This window comes from Suncus etruscus, chromosome 9 (assembly GCF_024139225.1).
Source record: "Suncus etruscus isolate mSunEtr1 chromosome 9, mSunEtr1.pri.cur, whole genome shotgun sequence".
NCBI classification, from domain to species: domain Eukaryota; kingdom Metazoa; phylum Chordata; class Mammalia; order Eulipotyphla; family Soricidae; genus Suncus; species Suncus etruscus.
In genome coordinates this window covers 1,847,947-1,867,532 of record NC_064856.1, presented here as the reverse complement: position 1 = coordinate 1,867,532, position 19,586 = coordinate 1,847,947, and the positions used below count along the sequence as shown (strand labels likewise).

General features: G+C 35.4%; 1 protein-coding gene across 1 annotated transcript in view; it reads right to left on the bottom strand.

Moving 5' to 3' along the window:
• Window positions 1-726: 726 nt before the first annotated feature.
• The window catches only part of PAK5 (p21 (RAC1) activated kinase 5), a 177,053-nt gene continuing 158,193 nt past the window's right edge, over window positions 727-19,586 (bottom strand). The window contains exons 6-9 of the mRNA XM_049780224.1: window positions 15,590-15,716; window positions 8,661-8,786; window positions 6,862-6,996; window positions 727-2,896 (exon numbers count right to left, since the gene is read on the bottom strand). Of these exons, the coding sequence (XP_049636181.1) occupies window positions 2,741-2,896; window positions 6,862-6,996; window positions 8,661-8,786; window positions 15,590-15,716 (544 nt within the window). The 3' untranslated portion in view covers window positions 727-2,740. The remainder of the gene's footprint in view (window positions 2,897-6,861; window positions 6,997-8,660; window positions 8,787-15,589; window positions 15,717-19,586) is intronic.

The window sequence follows — 19,586 nt, the reverse complement described above, 5'->3', positions numbered from 1 at the left end:
AACTGCTTTTTTTAAGGGCCAAAAAAAGGCATCTATTGCTCTTATTCTTTCATCTTGGGCTATTTGTGAGGATTGTCACTTTTCAAAATTTCTGGATGAGAGAGCAAATATATACAGATATAGCTACCGCGATGACATAAGAAAAATATTGACATCTTTCCTGTCACCCAAATGAGAGAAGGTTCCCCAAATTGTTTTCTAGGCAATATTTATCTCTACCTTGGATACTGAGAATAATTTTTTGTTTTTGATATCCTCTGCATTAATTAGGGGCTACTCTCGGCTTTGGGTATAGGAGTCAGTTGTTCAATATGTTCAATATGGGTGACCCATATTGTACCAACGATGGAACATTAGATCCTAGAAGCAAAGCCTGTGTTTGAGTTATATTTGAGTTATATTCCTTTTCTCCTCTATTTCACTTAATACTCTAATTTTGATATTTTTTGTTGGTAAAAAGCCTTTAGATGAGAGCAATGCATTTGTAGTGGGGATGTGGTGTGAAAGTCTTTGAAATGAATAACTTCCCCTAAATTTGGCTTTCCAGAATTGAATACTACTCCCCTGCCCATTAACAATGTTATCTACTCCATTGCTGTACACTATTTATGAGCTCAAAGAATGGGGATATTTGTCCTTGCTTCATGTAACTATATACTGACTAATTTTCATCTCTAAAGAAAATAAATTTGGAAATCACTAGAGGTTCCAATAACACAATAGAAAAAAAGGCGAACATTTATTTTTATTTGCAAGTGCAGTTTCTGCCAATAGTGCTCACAAAATCTTTTTAAGCTACAGTAACTTTTGGTAAACTCAATGACTACATTAAAAAATACCCAGTGATAAGAAAATTACTGAAAATTTCTATGACACTCTTAAAAATGGTTGGACTCCCAAATCTACTACTTTCCATAATGGTTCTAGCATCTGTTCCGATTATAAAAAGTTTTTTTTTAATTGCTAGTCTATATGGTACTGGTTATAATAATACAATCTGTTCTGTGAACTTTTAGGACTGTCACTTTCGGAATTTAGAGTTTTATTCTTACATATTTATATTAATATTTCAATATAGTACATAAAACATTGATGTGTGTTTTATGAAATAAAATTAAGGATCTTATTTATGTTGAAGCATTTTCAGTCTGGAAGAAAACTGAAAATCTAACCAGTAGAAGGTCATTTTATGCCTTTTTTCCTTTTTAACTATAATAAATAATAAACAACCTATTAATTAAAATTATTCATTAATTATGCTTAGAGAAACCAGTGCATTTTCACAAATTTAAATTCATTCTTATTACAGTAGACGAAATCATTATGAAAAAACCTCTGGTTTTCTAGTTTGGTAACAAATGGCTTTTATCTGATGCATAATTAATAAAAACTAATCATGACTATGTAGCACTTCCAGGGTTTTAAAGGCAAATCTATATTGGCCTACAGTTAACATGCAAATTCATCCAACAAGCAACACAAAATGTATTATAGTAGTCATTCATTTTTATCAACATTCAAGAAGATCTAGACAGCAGCACAACTCTCCTATGTTAGAAACACATTATAACATGGTCACAACTGAAGATCATACCGGTAAAACACCCCCTTTCCTATTATTCCTCTAGAGTCGGTTCAGACTTCCAGCACAATACGTGAACAATAGCAATTAATACTGTGATACAAAGGTAAGTACAGACAAGAGTTTGGTGTGCTAGCATACAGTTTTAAAAAACAGTGACAAATGAAACCAAACATCTTGTCCCATTCTCTCTCCTTTTTCTTTGTGATACTGTAAGTCTCATGGCCTGATTGTAATGTACATTTGGAGGAACTGAGACCCATGATCTCAGCACTGAAATTGTTCCTTGGAAGAGCAATTTGGCCACAAGGGACATGGCATGCCCACTTAAGAGAGGGCTCTAGGAGAAACATCCCACTATGCATCAAGGATGGAGTAATTTTCTAAGATATTTAGCTTTATCCCAAGGAGTAGTTTGGTGGTAAATTGTGGCTCAAATTTTATTTTGTTTTTGGTTGAATCAATGAAATGTGCACCACAATCACCATCACTCTGAAATCTTCTTCCATCACATAAGACACTTGTTAAGATAAGAAAGATATTTTACTAAAGCTGACGGTGATTGAGAGTCATTCAGTATTCAAAGTTCCTATAGAATAGTTGGTTCTCTGAAAGGGATAAAAAAGTAGGAAAGGCTTTGTTCAAACTCTTGCTAGTAAACAAGTATTACTTTAACTGATACAATGGTACGTGACATCAAAGTACTATAAATTATCAAAACTATTGTACAGAAAAATTACAAATTCATTGCAAAATACATTACACTGCTACCATTAAGAAAAAAGTGCTTTTTGTTTCCTTTCTTTTATTTTTTTTTTGCCAGAAAAGTATTCTTTCAATATAGAAAACCCTACATACATATTACCCTGCATGTGGCTAGGATATTTCATAATGGAGTTTGTCTGAATCCTTCTGATTTTCTGGATGAATGGTGGAAAAATATAATAATGACTTATTAAAGCAGTGTTCCAAATGATCATGCCAGCTGTCAGTGGAGAGATGCCTGTTTAAGACACAAGAAGATGCCCTGGTCTATTAAACCCTGCTGGTCATCACATTGTCCCACCAATCAGCTGGTCTTTTGCATGTCCTGTGGTTTCAAGTTCTCCTGAATTATGCGCATGTCCTCTAGCTTTTTGACCGACATGACCCCTCTCCTCAGTGGTGTCTATATTGTCTCATAAGGGGAACGATGCAAGATGGTGGACCTGCCAGTTTCAAGAATGGATGTTCAAGGAGTTCCTGGGCCGTGGCTCTTTGAGAGGGTTCTCTCACTAACATCAGGTCTAGGAATCCCCGGAGTACAGAAGAAACCTGTAAACACATAAGACACCATGATGAAGGCTAACAGACAAAGTTATTCTCTTAATGCAATTCTCTTAAACTCACCTTCTAGCTTATATTTAGAAAAATGTTTTTATCAACCAAAACCAAATTAAACTAACTTGCCATGAGAAAAAACATGTTAGGGAAGCAAAATCAGATACTACTACTGAGTTGTCTTCCTTCCCTTCAAGTTGGCGAGAACAGGAATAAATAAATGTATGATTTAAAACATTTAATTGTTTCTTCATTAAAATGATAATGGTAATAATAGTGGTGACTGCAGCTGGAATGAAGCTGCTACTTTGTCTAGGCCAGGGATGGCGAACAAGTTCGACACAAAGAGCCAAAATTTTAAACGGTGAGAGTCAGAGAGCCACACCACGCAGTGACCTGCCAAAACAGGCAAACACTCACACAAAAGCATCTAATTTTAACAATAATATATTAAACACACACGGTATTGCATCTTGCCATTTTGAGTGAGGGTCAAAATTCTGTTCGCCACCCCTGGTCTAGGCATTGACCACAAAAATTTAAATATGGTATAAATATGAAGATTTTTGTAACAATGATTTTTATAACAATATAAGAATTATTTTTATAACAATTGAAATCATCCAGACTCTCTAGAATCCATTTTACTGAAGAAAAGCTTTATTAAGGATAATAGACACAGCATTTTCCATTTAATTTCTTATAATTTACTATTTTGTAGTATCTTACATACATCCAAATTCATATTAAATGTTTATTTTATAGTATTATTTGGGGGACCACACCCGACAGCGCTCATGGTTTCTCCTGGCAGGCACAGAGGACCATATGGGATGCTGGAATTCAAATCAAAGTCAGTCATGGTTCAGCCGCTTGCAAGGCAGAGGTCCTACCGCTGTGCTATCTCTCTGGCCCCTCCAGTATTATTTTTAAATCTTTGTTTAGATACTATGATTTAGAATACTTATAATATTATATTATATACATTATATATAAATTATGGCACATAATATATAATTTATAAATTATGAATTATATATTATTTATATTGTATATAATTTATATTATAAATTTATACTATTAAAATTAAAACCCCAGACAAAAAATATCCTGACACCATAATGATGTCTCAAGGTCCCTGTCTCTCCATGTTCTTGGAAAATTTTTAAACCCTTTACTACCCACCAAGATATAAAGCCAAATATTTCTACTCTCTTAGGAGATGAGCTCAGGCCCATTTCTGATAATAATCTGCAAAGGACTAACACTACACTGAATTATAAAAGAACAAATAAATTTTCCTTATTTGTCCTTTACATAAAAACTCATCAAATCTTCTCTTTCTGACTTTTTTCAACACCAGATTTATAATATTTCCATTATTGTCTTTGCTGTTGAATTATTATACTTATTATTTATCTATTCAGAAAATAGCCTAGTGTGGTTTCCAGTTTCTGATCAACTCTGCTTATACATGACTTGAGAATATTTGCTCACTTCTTTCATATTTCGGCGGTCTAAGGAAGATTCTACAGTTAAATTAGTCTCCTTACATTTTCTATATGTTCATGCAATCTTTATGAATGATTTTATTCTATTGAGGCTCTTTCCTACAATTTAGGGATTAAGGAAGAGAACATGCTCCCATAATAAGCTATTTTTCCACTTAAAGTAGTTCACTCTCCCTCTGCATTCATGGTGCAGATTGAAGGTAAGTGTAAATGAGGTTAGTGTTGATGGCAGTAAATTTGAGATTGACACTCTTGGAAAGCTCTGTTCCTACTTGTGTTTCCAGCACTACAGTTTCCTTGACATTAGATCACTTTTGCTGAGCCTAGTCCTGTTTTCAAGTCTCCGAAAGCAGGAAAGAGCGATTTTGTCCCTTAGCAATAATGTTATTTGATCTGCACAATTTCCCCCTATTTTACTGACGTGTTGCTTTGACACTTTGCTTTTGCCAAAGGAGAATCAGTATTTTTTTCAGTTTGTCTGAGTAATTTTTCTCCCAGATTTCTTTATTTTTTTTATTTATTTATTTATTTATTATTATTTATTTTTTGGTTTTTGGGCCACACCCGGCGGTGCTCAGGGGTTACTCCTGGCTGTCTGCTCAGAAATAGCTGCTGGCAGGCACGGGGGACCATATGGGACACCGAGATTTGAACCAACCACCTTTGGTCCTGGATCGGCTGCTTGCAGGGCAAACGCCATTGTGCTATCTCTCCGGGCCCTCTCAGATTTCTTTATATGCGCTACTTTGCCATTCCACTCAGGTTCCAAAGATGGGTCCAGGATTTTTGGAAAACAATGTGGATATTCTTCAAAAAAGAGAACTAGAAATGGGCTTTTAAAATGACCCAGCACTACGATCCTAGAAATATACGCGATGGAGCCCAAAAGTACAATGCAAAAAAGCCTCCTGCTCTCCTCTTTCATTGCAGCACTATTCATAATAGCCAGAATCTAGAAACAAACCGAGTTCCCAAGAACAAATGAGTAGATAAAGGAACTGGTACATCTACAAAATGGAATTCTACACAGATGTTAGGAAAAAATGAAATCATGAAATTTGTTTACAAATGGATGATACGGAGAATATTGTGCTGAGTGAAATCAGCCAGAGGAAGAGGGATAGACATGGAGACATCACACTCATTTGTGCTATATAAAAGTATTATGGTAATAATATCCAGAGACAATAGAGATGAGGGCCAGGAGGATCAGTCCAGGGTATGAAGCTTTGCCACAAAGAGCTGGAGTGTGCACTTAATTTAAAGAAGGGACAACTATGCCAATGAGAGTTGGAAATGATCACTCTGGACAAGAACTGTGTGCTGAAGGGAGATAAAGTGATAGACACGATACCCCTTCAATAACTATTGAAAACCACAGTGTCTAAAAATGAAAAAAATTGAGAAAGACAGAGAATAGGAGAGAGAAGAAAAAGGTCTGTTTCAGGGGCAGGCAGGGAAGAGGGCAGGAGGGAAATTGGGGGCATTATTGGTAAGAAATGTGCACTGGTGAAGGGTGTTGTGCATTCTATGAATGAAACTCAATCATGAATAACTTTGTAATTGAAAAAGAAAACCAACTATATTATGAACAACCTTGTTACCATAGTGTTTAAAATAAATTAATTTAAGAAAGAATTTTTGTTTTTGTTTTTGGGCCACACCTGGTAAAGCTCTGGAGTTACTTCTGGCTATGCACTCAGAAATCGCTCCTGGGGGGGCATATAGAATGAACCCAGGTCTGTCCTGGGTCAGCTGCATGCAAGGCAAAAATGCCGTATCACTGTGCTATCTCTCTGGCCCCCCAAAATAATTTATTAATGATATTAGTGTAGAGTCTTGGGCACTATGGTGGTGATACTGTGCAGTAGCTTTGTATATCACTGTTATAAACTTAAATATTATCCAAACTTATCAAAACTATAATTAAAAGTTTAGAGAATTAAAATTAAAATAAAAACACTCTTCAACTTAAAATGGCCCCAATATCCTCTCCTGGACTAACATTATAACTGTAGTGCTTTTATTCCATTCACAATAAGAGAGACCACTTTCTATTTTGTTTTGTTTTTACTCCTGTATTTGTTTGTATTTTTATATGCCTTCTTAACTGAATACAATCGTGTTGTGGTAACACAGCAACTAAAACAGTCCCAGTACATTATAAGTTTTTCACAATGAAAAACTGAGTTAAGTGCCAGATTCACATAAGTAGCTAAACCTAGTAGAGAGGTATAGATCACTGTCCCGTTTACAGATAATACAAAAAAGGCTAAATCACTTGTCAAGGAGTGAAAATAAAGACAGATATTTGAATTTATAGACTAGTGTCAATGTGTATGTCCATAAACGAATATCTACTAAAAGCTGTGATATGTCAGTCTCTAAAAATATAGAAACTGAAGAATCCTAGAATGCTCCTGACTTCAACATGAGTCCGGTTCTCACCTTGTGTAGGTCCTTCACTCTTGGAGGTAAACTGTCTCGGATTCTCCTCATTGCCTGGAGGGGAGGCTCATTGAAGTAGGGGGGCTCACCATCTATCATTTCTATGACCATGATCCCAAGAGACCAGATGTCCACCTGTTAGGCACAACCCATTAGTTAACAAAGACTCGAAAAATGTTCTGAGATGTTGACGATGTCTAAATAACCCAACAGATCCACTCTTTCATAAATAAAGTTGGTAATTGTAATCTCACAAAAATTGACTTTGTTTTATGGGTTGTATCCAACATGTTTCAGGGGCTATTCCTGGTTAGGTTGAAAATATCAGATTGTACACCAAACCCAGGTCTCCTGCATGCAAGCCCTGAGCTTGTCTGTCGATCAATCTTTCTAGCCCTTAGCCTATCAAAATTTATGATGCATATTTGTGGGCTAACGTGATGAATGACTGGATATTTGCTAATGATCTTCATGCCAACTTTAATGTCAACTTCAATCTTCCACCAATAACATGTATAAGTCTATCTTAACATTCTGAGAGTTATAACTATTTCTTATACTTTAGCTTTAGTCACTGAGTGCTTATCAGAGCAGATGCTAAAATACTTCCATTTTATGTTACAAACATGTAGGAAAAACTTGTATTGAAACCATTAAAAAATGCCAAGTGTCTGACATGGTCATAACACATGGCAGAACTGCATTGTACAATGTAGCAAGTATTCTTTACTGTTTGTTGATTTAATTTTTAAAAATAGTTCTTTGCTTCCTCTTAGATTTTTGCTGTCTTTAGTATTTTGAAGCAGCCTATACAAAACCTTGCTTTACAAACAATTTTCAGGGGTTTGGAGGAGAACGAAGAGATGACAAGTAATTCTTTTGAGTGAAGAATGGAAAGCAAGACAATGAGAAACCACAGCTATGCTATAAATTTCCAGTTCCAGCCACCTTCTTTCTAACTGTCTCATTATACTCCTTATCAGTTAGCTGCATTCCTGTTATAACTCTTGTGGTGACCTTCACTGAACAGTCATTCTCTTGGGACCTTAGTGAGAAAAACAAGTTGAGTACATATCCAAGGGCAAGCAAATACGGGAAAGAGAGCAGAGTCTGCCTTAACTCATGTTAATTTCCTTAGCTCTCTCATCTGTGACATCTCTTCCCATGATTCTTTTCTCTGAGAATTGCTATCTGGGCTACACTGTGGAAACATGTTATGCCCAGTTGGAACAAGCACCTTGTCTCCCTTCCCATCACTGTCTTTCTTTTACTTCTTCAGCTGCATATAACAAAAATATAAAGATATAAAAGGTATTTCTTTTTTTCCAGAAGAAATAGAAATTGTGTCATATTTTAAATGGTAAGACATTCATATAGAATTTTTTTCCTTAGGGAAAATAAGTGGTGAATGGCTATCTGAGTAGAACATCAGTATGAGTCAGACCTTCTATTCTTTGAATCACTATTTGTGCATCTCCAGCCACTTTTCAAGTTGCACTATACGGCTTTATGGTCTCCTGCCACTAAGAATTGGATCTGAGTTTGAGTGGCTCACCCTGGGTGTAGTAGCAACTCAGGAAAATGCACCTTGATCAATATGTCTAGATGTTCAGGGTGGTCAGGGTCCCTTTGCGACCATCTGTCAATCTGTCAAAGTCTAGTGGTTGATGAGTCACATGTACAATCAATAGTTATTTATCACCTGGGCTTTTCTCTGTCAACTATCTTCGACAGAGAAACCCTGCTTTCCTGAGTCTGTCAGGTTCTGTGGCACCCAGCCATTGAATGTCCCTGCTTACCTCTGTGCCATAAGGTAGCCTCGAAATCACCTCAGGAGCCATCCAGTAGGGGGTGCCAACCAATGACTTCCTCTTTGGCACCTCTTTGGAAACTTGAGCACAGAAACCGAAATCAGATAACTTTATCTGAAAAGAGAAGAAATGCACAAATGATAATTCAGAAAATTGGCGGCAAGTTCTAGAAATAATGCTTCAAATTTTAAACTGAAGTCTCATTAGCAGGTCTTAATAAATCTGAGTATTGTCAAACAATTTTTGCCAAGACATGATCATTTTATTGGAAAAATCTGACAGTTCCTTCAAAATTAACTTAAAAGTATTTAAACTTTTGCTTACGTGTTTCATAAAATTACAAAACCCCAAACATTTATAAATCAAATACACCAAACACAACGAATTTGCTAAGATTAAAACCCATTTCAATTTATTAGATTTTGTTTGCATATAAATACATTTAATTGTGCATTTTGTATAAACCTCTGTGTTTCTTTTGTTTTAAAAATATTTTTATTTCTAGGTATCATCGGATGACTCAAATAAGTAACCTCTTTTATATATTTGAATTATTGAAATAAAATATCTGATAAAGATACTGAGATAGTTAAGTATTGGTTCTACTCATTCCCTGCAACTACTTCCCATCTTTCTCTTTTTTCATTTTTGTTCATGAAATTGAAATTATCAATGCGAACAACAAAAATAAAAATATGGGCATAGAATATGGTTCTCATTTGGTTATCAGGGATTTAAGGCTGCTATATGTACACTCTGGAAAATTCTTGCACCAAACTTTCTGAATTTATTTAAAATGACAAACATAATGCCCCATTAGGCACCTTAAGAGTTTATATGTTCCAAATGACTAGAATTCAATTTGTTTCTGGTTTTGAGTGTAAAGTTTCTGAGTTGTTGCTTATTGGTGAAGCTGTGTATTCTTCCTTCAAAACTGAATGCAACTCTGGTTGGGTGAAGGACTCTCAGAGATGCATTAGTTTCATTGAGTTTTCTCCCAATGTCCCACCACTGCCTTTGGGTCTTGTCAGTTTGCTTCTAGGAGGAAAGACTTGTGTTCTGGCCTGCATTTCAAATGATCTCCTGAAGACAACCGACACTATAGCTTTTTGTGACGACAGAATCATGAAAAGAAAATAATTCTGCAGTTCAGATTGGCAATTTCAAGTTAACATTTCTTTTTCTTTAAACTTTTTTTTAACACCATGGTTTAAAAGTTTTTCATAATATAGCTGTTTGGGGCGTTTAATGTTCCAACATCAATATCATCACCAATGTGACCTTTCCTTCACCGTTATCCCAGTTTGCCACCAATCACCCAAGTCTGCTCCTTTAGCTGACACAAAATAATTATTTTGTGTTGATTATTAAATAAAATGGCTAATGGATTATACAAAATACATCAGCAAAAGATAATCTGTGAAAATTATATTTCACTGTGGGGCCATTCAAGTCATTGCCTAAAAGTTTATTGAGTTCTCAACATCATTATTTTTGTTTATTGAGTTTAGTTGGATTCTATGTTATACTTATGGATCAAGTTAGAAAGAAATCGTATTTTGACACTATTGAATCTTCCTAACCATAGATATGGAATGCCTCTCCATCTGTTCTTTAATTTAATTAATCAGTTTTATAAAAAAATTGTACATATTTTACTAGAATTCCCCTTGAGAATTTCATTTTGGGGGAAACTAGTATAAATGGTTTTGTGTTTTAAATGTCAACTTTTATTTATTTGTTGTAATAAATATGAAATCAATTTATTCATGTATATTAACCATTTATCTTCAAACATTGGTCTGATAACTTTTTAGTTATAGGAGATATTTTGCTAGTACAATTCTACATAATAATATTATTTGTGAACAATCTTTTCTCTCTTCATCAGAAATCCATTTTTTTGGAAGGGGCCCACATCAGGCAATGTGCAGGACCCACTCCTGGATCTGTACTCAGGAATCATTTCAGGAGGTGCTCTAGGGAGCATATGGGATGCTGGGGAACAAACCAGGTTCAGCTGCACACAGGGAAAGCAACCTACCTGCTCTGACCTCTATCTTTTTCTCCCACACCTGGTGGTGCTCATGGGTTACTCCTGGCTCTTCACTCAAAGGTCATTCCTAGTGGTGCTTTGGGGGCCATATGGGATGCTGGGGATTGAACTTGGGTTGGCCATGTGCAAGGTAAATGCCCTATCAGCTCTGCTATTACTCTGGCCTCTGTAGCTTCTTTTTTGGGTACTATTACATAAGTAGGCATTTCCAATATAAAAAGTAGAAAACAAGATTAGACATTTTTCCCTTTTCCAACCAATCTTGATATGAAAATATATTCCATTCTGTGGCACAACCCAAGAAAATATAGTCAATTCTATATGATTTGCTTTCATTTCCTCCAGATTTTTTTTCTCAGGAGTCTATACTAATTACCTTTCAACAAAATTTGAACTCATCAAATTTAAAATAAGAAAAATGAGCTTCTGTGATGTACAATAGTGTTAATAATAGTTTCTCGTGCACATAATTCAAATACCACACTACAAAATCTCGAACTCTTATTTGGTGCTCATTTTCCCCCTCGGGCCATAGAGTCAGAGATCAAATCAGAGTCAGCCACATGCAAGGCAAATACTTTACTCTATATATATATTTATTATTACTGAGCCAAATTTTGTTGTATTTTAATTGTGAAGTTTCACTATATTCGTGCCTAGCTGTAAAAATAGTAGAGAGGGAAAAACACACAGCCACTAGATTTTATATTGATATGAGCATATATGATGATAAATCACATATAAAAGATGATAAAAAGCGATAAAAATTTAATGGTACTTTTTCTGAAACTTACTGACTTGCTGAATACAGCTGTCTCAAGAAATAAAGTTGGATTATAGATAAAATGGAGGTAATTTTTGAAATTATAAAATGTTATTTTTGTATAGTTTTATTTATAAACTTCTTTATAATAATTCCAAGGCTAGTGATGCCTAGTTTGGGAAATGTAGTGATTGGAGTACTTTAGGTACAATGTAATAGATAACTGGTTTAGTGGAGAGATAATTTTCCAAATTGGTTTGACATATAAAGAATGAAATTCAAGGCCAGAGAGATAGTATAGTGGATATGACACTTTCCTCAAACACGGCCAACCTAGTTTGATTCTCCCATACACATATTGATTCCCAGAGCTTTATCAGATCCCTGATCACAAGACAAGGAATAAGCCCTAAAAACATCTGGGTATGCCCCCCATATACCTAAAATAATAAAGTTACCATGTGGCATTGAGAAAAGAACCTAGCTGATCTATATTTCTTATCATTTTTAAATGGACTCTACCAGAAACTATCACTTTTTAGCCTGGCATTAATTTCAGAAAAATAATTAAAAAAAAAAAAAGACTTTTTACTAATCCTAGTTGATGGAAGGGACTTTATAACAATTTAAGTAGCATATTCATTCCTATACAGCCAAGGAAAAGAAAAAGTCATATGTATTTCTGTTCAAAGACACTATTAAAAACTTTTTTGGGGGGGGTGTTTTTTTTTTTAGTTTTTGGGTCACACCCAGCAGTGCTCAGGGGTTACTCCTGGCTTCATGTTCAGAAATCGCTCCTGGCAGGCTCGGGGGACCATATGGGACGCTGGGATTCGAACTAATGACCTTCTGCATGAAAGGCAAATGCCTTACCTCCGTGCTATCTCTCCGGTCCCACTATTAAAAACTTTTAATAGATCATCTGCAACCATCAGAATGTAGATATGATGTTGCGAAGTATCCTGGAGCAACCCAAGAGGCATGGCCATCTCTAAGAAGTATGTACTAACAGGGGATTCTTCAATAACTTAAAACTAGTAGCTGCTGACCCAAAAGCCTGAAAATATTGCAATGTTTTTACCGTGTTAGTATATGCTACTGAATATTGGCTAAACATGGCCATGGATGCAATACAAGTTCAACAAGTCTATTGTTCTTTTGTGGTGCAGGGATCCAGAAGTTCCTCAAAATTTTAGTAAGTGAGTGAATAATTGTTTGGCTTAAGCCTATGCTTCATAAAATGATATAGGCTTAAGGATGGTTTTCAAGACTGAAAGCAAGACTGGAGCTGTGAAATATAGCTGAGGTGCCCTCAGGAATAATCCAGAAGCTGACAAGAACTTTTATCCTGAATCTGTGATAACAATTCAGGTATCAGAAGATGCCAAAGGTGCCAAGACAGAAAGCAGAGAATAGATCTTGATTTCTTTTGTCGAGAGGTCATATGAGTTGCATTTGCTTCTTATTTTCCTGGTATCCATCTTCAGAAAGACGGGCATTCGAAGTGGAAAGAAGAATGTCATCAAAATCAGAATGATTGAGCTTTGAAAGGTAAACTTGACAAAAGTGAGGCTAATCATTGAATGGCGGGCAATATTTCAATTAGTCAAGCCTACTAGGTTTATTTAATTTAATGAAAATGAATGCCTTTTAAAATATCGCTAATGAAGATAATTTAGAAGATTCGGTTTGTTCTGAGAGACAGAAATTCTAATTGTTCTTGAGAATGTGCGTGTGTGTGCACAGAGTTATTTTCAAAGCTTAAGTGTGAGTAGCATTACAATCCTGCTACATAGCAGAGAGGAACTTTTTCCCCCCCAATAAATTGTGTTTTCCTGTAAATTTAAGAAACCCGAATAATTGAGGTGGTAAATGTAGCAGCATGTTGGAACTGCAGAATTTTTTAATTTCAAAGACTCTAGTGTGCCTTTTTCTTTCCAAATATAAAAAAATCCCACATCTGACAGACTAATAATTATCTCACTGACAACATGTAAGACGAGAAATTGAAACTCAATACTCAGAAGCTAGGTCTGTTCTGTTGTAGGAGTAGAAGTGCTTCACATGATTTTTACTCATCTAAGTACACAAAAGAAACAATTTTCTAAAAGAACATAATTGCCCACAACTTTCATCCACATAAATCTGCAAGTCGATAATGAGAACTCAAGTAATGAGTATAATAAAGCATTTTTGGCAGGTCTTAAAAGCAAGTCACACTGACTCTAGGCTGTGCCTTTACTATATAGACTTGTACAATTGAGCTGCTTGGGAAATCATCAGTAAGCAGTTAGGTTAGGAGAACTGGGTAGTAAATTGTCTGCCTCATGAAAGAAGGATCTGTGACTTGCTCCACAACAGACAGACAAATATCTAGAAGTCAGCACCTAGACAAAATTGTATTTAAACCAGAGAGCTTCTCCATCTTAACATCACCTGGCTAAAAAATCAGGGTTCTACAAAAACATGAAAGAATGAGTTGGGGAAGAAGGAAGTGTATGCACAAGATAGCTATAGGTTTAAAATAGAACAGAAAACTCTTGTATAAGTTATGTTCATTCTAATCAATTCTTATTTCTGCTCTAGGTTTAGCTAAAGCAAATAGATTTGGGGGAAATTTTTTGTTTGCTTGTGGGTCACACTCAGCAATGCTCATTGATTCCTCCTGGCCCTGCACACAAGAACTACTCCTGATATTTATTCTGTATTTTACATTTTTTGTGAATTGACAATTTTCTGCAATAAAATTCGCAATCTCTGAAAAGCAAAAGAGAAAAGCCAAGTGCTTGGCGATTTTCTTTTGGTTACATTCTGATTATTACTGCACAGATTTTGATGTGACATGAACTGTTTCAATATGGCTGAGGTTGCTAGGTTGTAAAAGGAAGGTACATAAAAGGGAGGAAAGATTTCATTCCTTTCAGGGTAATTACTTTCGGTGGGAATTTACAGAACTTAACAGGGTCTTAGTGGTAAGAATTTTTACCTTAAATTCATTCATATCTTGGCTGTTGTAGTCTATGTTCTAGTATACCTACCTTGGAGTGGCTACCGAGTTTCAACAAAATTCATGATTATGTGCAATGAAAGAAATAAAGAGTGTGAGTCTGGAAATATGGTTGTGATTTTGACATTTTCTATTATCTTTCCGATCTATTCTCCACTTGATCTGAGCGAAAGGCCAAGCAACAGTATAGATCTATTCTCATCTTTCTGCAAGCTCTTGGGAAGTCAACTTGTATTGATGCAGTGATGATTTTTGACTGGTTTAAATAAAAAGCAAACAACAGTAAGAGATTGGAAAGAAGGAACTGAGTGTGAATTCCTATCTTTTTTTTTCTCCCAATTCCTGGACTGCAAGTTTATTGTGGTCTAACTTCCATCCAAGTTCAGACCTCTGGCAGGCATCCCTCGCCATTTCTCTGCTTTGCCACTGTAGCACTGAGATTCTAAAAGTGCACTAACAATGCCTTGGGGGTGATTCCTAGCTCTTCATTTAGGAACTACTCCTGTGGTACTCAGGGGACCATATGGAATGCTAGGGATGAAATTTATGTTGACCACATTCAAGCTAAGTATGCCACCTATACCCATGTATTATTTCTTCCTATCCAAGGAGCTCTATTTTAGAATTCTGTACTATAAGTTGCACACTGATCCTGAACATATTTTTAGACTCTTCTAATCATTCGTATAATTTTGTCATCTATTGGCTGCAAGGAATCCCGAGATACTGCAAATAAAATCTCACATGAATAGGGGCTTGGGGTCATGATGTAGCCATAGAAAAGTGGTCTTTTTTCCTCCAACCATGGTAAAAAGATAGTAGAAAATTACAAGAAAAGAAACGTTCTGTTTCTATTACTCACTACACTCATCATTACAACATAAAATTATCTATAAAATTCAGATCACAGGAAATTCTAACAGGATGACACAGAGGATGGAAATATCCTCTTTGTAAGCCTTCTAGTAGGGGAGTGCATGACAATGACTAAGAAAAACTAGAATTATGAGGAAGTGTTCTTATAAGGATAATGCCCATGACAAATAAAATGACAAGCTAAATTGTGGAGGGGCCAAACATGAAATTCTTACCCGGCCATCACTGGTCAGGAGGATGGAGTCACTCTTTATGTCTCTGTGAATCACTCCTTGGTTGTGAAGGTAGGAGAGAGCTTTCAAAACTGACAGACAGACGGTAGCTATCTGTTCTTCATTCATTCTAGAAAGGAAACAACATGTGTGGAGCAAAGTTTAAGAACATCTTTGAGATGATCAAAAGAGGACTATGCCTTACACTCCAGTTCTGGAAAATCTATAAGAAAGAGAAAGGTTTATGGCACCTGATTCCTAGAATTGTGAGGTTTTCCATTGAAGATGAAATGGGCAAATGTAAAAGACTATTGTTTAAATTTTAGTCATCAACTTGAATGTACTTCTTTGATATCTTGTAGAAAATTGTTTAGTTATTGATAAATATTCAGGGTTCTACAAGGACAGCGAACTGAATTAGTAGACCTAAATTCTGGGAGAGGGTTTTAAGTGGCTTTGTGCAAGTCTTTTTAACTTTATTGGGTTTTTCTTAGCTCGTTTTGTATATAGGAAATATCATGATTTTCTGGAAGTCAGAATTCAGGTAACGTTCTCTCTGTGATACTACTACTAGGACTTTCACTCCAGGCACTGAAAGTCTCTGTTGCTCCAAGTCCCTCTGTCATAAGGAAATTTGATAGAAAGCTAGTAATAATAAAGTATGAATGGATGATATTGTAAAAAATGAACCAGGGGAATGTAAAAGCACTGAATATATGTACCACATTTCTGATTGTATTCCTTCCCGAAAGATACTTCTGGCTTTAGAATAGCAGACTGAAATCTGGTGAACTCCATAAAGTGACAAAGCAAGAAAGTAATCTGAAAGTAATTTGAATCCCTCCTCTTCATTTTCTGCCTCTCCGCTGCCTCTCATTGTGACTACAAGCCAAAAATAATGATGAACTAATGTGTAAAACATTTCAGGCCTTCAGAATCTAAGTGGGAAGAACCCCTTGGACAAGAGGCTGTTCACTGTCTTCAAAATGACCCTTTTAAAGATCTGCCTAACTCGTGTAGATATATAATAGACCCTCAGCCTTTTTATCACAGAATTGTGTGAGGACAAAATTAGATACCTAGTCTAGTAGAGCTTTTATTTTTATTTACTTAGAAAACCCTGATGACGGTAACTCTCAGGAGAAAGATTGTCTCTAAATGGCAAGGGCCAAAATTTAAGAACTGACTTGAAAAATCCAGGTGAATCTAAATGAGTTTGAATTTGTTTTTGTCTTGTTAAGACCAGAAAACCTAAAATAAAACTAGAATCTAAAGGAAAACCCAAGGAGACAGCCATTAAATAAATACTTGAATGTCCATGTCTCAGCAAAGAAGATTCAATAGTAGCAAACTAGACTTACAGAAATGTAGGCAGAAGAAATATTCTAGCCAAAAATGAAATGGAAATGGACAAATACTGTGTTTTCAACTTTGTGGAGTTGTCTGATTACTTAAGGTTTTCAGATGACAATTTTCACAACAGCTTTAGGGTCATGGTCAAGAATATCTTGAGTTAATTTTGGATCTAAAGTCATCACCTATAATAAAATTCATTCTTCTGAAATGTCATAGATTTGAATGATTTGATTCAGGCTTAAAGATTATTTACAGATCAACTATGCTATGGCCAATGTTAATTGAATCTGAGCCCTGAGAGCTGCTATCAACTTTCACTGTAATATGCAGTAAATGCTATTGATTCAATTAGAAGTTGAAATTCTAAAATTTACAGGATCAACTTTAGAAAGTGCTTTTTGACTTCTACAGGGAAGAAGCTTGGTATGGGGTTCAATAACAAGCATGTCTGGAGCCTGTGGTTGTTCCCATGGCAGTATGCTTCAAGGGTGGAGAAACTCTGTATGACTTAGTCCAAGGGAATTCTCCCTTCCTAATATCCCCAGTACTTATTGTGCCTATTCAAAAATATAAATAAATATTAACTTGCCACACTATAGACCTCCCTTTTTTATTTCCCTTTCCTTTTCTTTTTTCTTTCTTATTATTGTTTTTTGTTGTTCTTGTTGCTGTTGTGTTTTTTGCCATTGCTTTTTATTCTTTTTATCCTTCTTGCTTTTTTAAATGGATATTTATAGCTTTTAGACAGGCTTTCCCCCAGCCTTTGTTGTTGTTGTTGTTGTTTTGCTTTTTTTTTTTCAACAGAACCACAAAACATTTTTCTGCCTCAGAAATTGAGTGGAAAAAGAGTGGATGATAGTAGGAGCAAACAGCCACTTGAATATTAAGTGGAAATAAAAAATGATCAGACCTAAACGCCAAATCTAAAATCAATGACAACAGAATGAAGATCCCCAATTTAGAACAACAAGCTATATACAAAAGGGACCTGTTATACTAGCAGTCCAGGGGGCAATGGGGAGGTATTGGATGCATGCTAGGAACAGAGGTGGAAGGAGGATAACACAGGTGGTAGTAATGGCCCTAATTCATTGTCAATATGTACCTTAAATATAATGTGATAGACTTGCAATTTACATTGGTCACAATAAAATTTATAATAATAAAAAAGATAATGTAGTTCTGAAATAAACATCAAATCCCAATCCCCTATTTATCACATATTTATTAAATATGTGATTTAAAAAATTTTGTTTTGGGGGCTGGTGTGATAATAGAAATGATAGGGCATTTATTTACACATATCCCAGGAACTCCATATGGCCTCCTGAGCCTCCCAGAAGCAATCAATCCCTGAGTCCAAAGCCAATAGTAATCTCTGAGAACCATAAGGTATGGCAAAAAAAGATACCTTTAAATCTCTGATATGTGGCTTCACCATCTGTTAGGCACATCAGCATTTATCTTATATAGACTTTTGAAGATTACATGAATTAATACTTAATGAACTTTGTATTAATTGATACTTCTGAAAACCCAGGTTTCCTAAAAGTCAGGAAGATGCAATTTTACAGGATACTAGGTAAGGGTAAAACTTCAGTAGTTGTAAGATTTAACTCAAATGTTTGGCTAGATCAAGGAGTCTCATTCATTTGGTCTGAGTAGAATCTGAGATTCCGCACTGCTATGAAGCTTCCATATAATATTTATGATGTGGTCACCAGATCACAATTTGAGTAGCAAAACTTTAGATGTTTTGTAAATCGATCAAGCAATCATTTCATAAACTAGTTATTGAACTTTGATCATTGGAAACCCTCTGAATTCTTGGTCAGGGGAGACAGCTTAAAGCATTGTATGCAGGAGGTTAAGGTCATGTTCTCAGTAACATATGTACACCTCCAGTAGTTCTTGGAGATATTCCTAAGTAATGTGTGAGGAAGAGTCCCTAAGCACCATCAGATATGTCCCTATGACAATATCTAATTCCAGATATCTATGGTATGCTTTGATATACAATGTCTTCTTATTCACAAGTGATAACTCACCTTCAAGGAGAAATGATTTGGCAAAATCCCATGGAGTGAATTTGAAATCACAATGGAGAGAAATTAGCTTTCAAGTAGTTGATGGAAATGAATAGAAAAGAACCAGGACAAAAGGACAACTCTAAATAGATATGACTAGCTCCCCAAAGCTCTCTAAGGCAAAAAATTAACCGTTCCTTGGGATATACATTTATTACTTATTTTGCATGTAAATCCTATATGTATTGTTCTTAATTAGTTATATGTGTCGTATATAATTTTGTCCTACAAACTGAGAACATATGCATTTTTGGAGGATGTGTCCTATGTTGACACTAGCAGGGAGCCGAAGCAGTAAAAGTTAAAATAAAATGTAAAATTTTAACTATTTATTTTTAGCTGTACTAGTTACAGAGCTTGGTGGGGACAACCTTTTAATTTTTCCTTATTTTGGAGAGTCTGATCTATTATACTATATATACTGTAATCTACTCATCTAAAAGTATCCAATGTTTTCTTGCTTCATTACTTTAACACTAGACTTCAAATTTTTTTTTTTTTTACCACATTCATTGGTGTTAAAGGCTTCTCTTGGCTTTGCATTCAGGGATAAATCC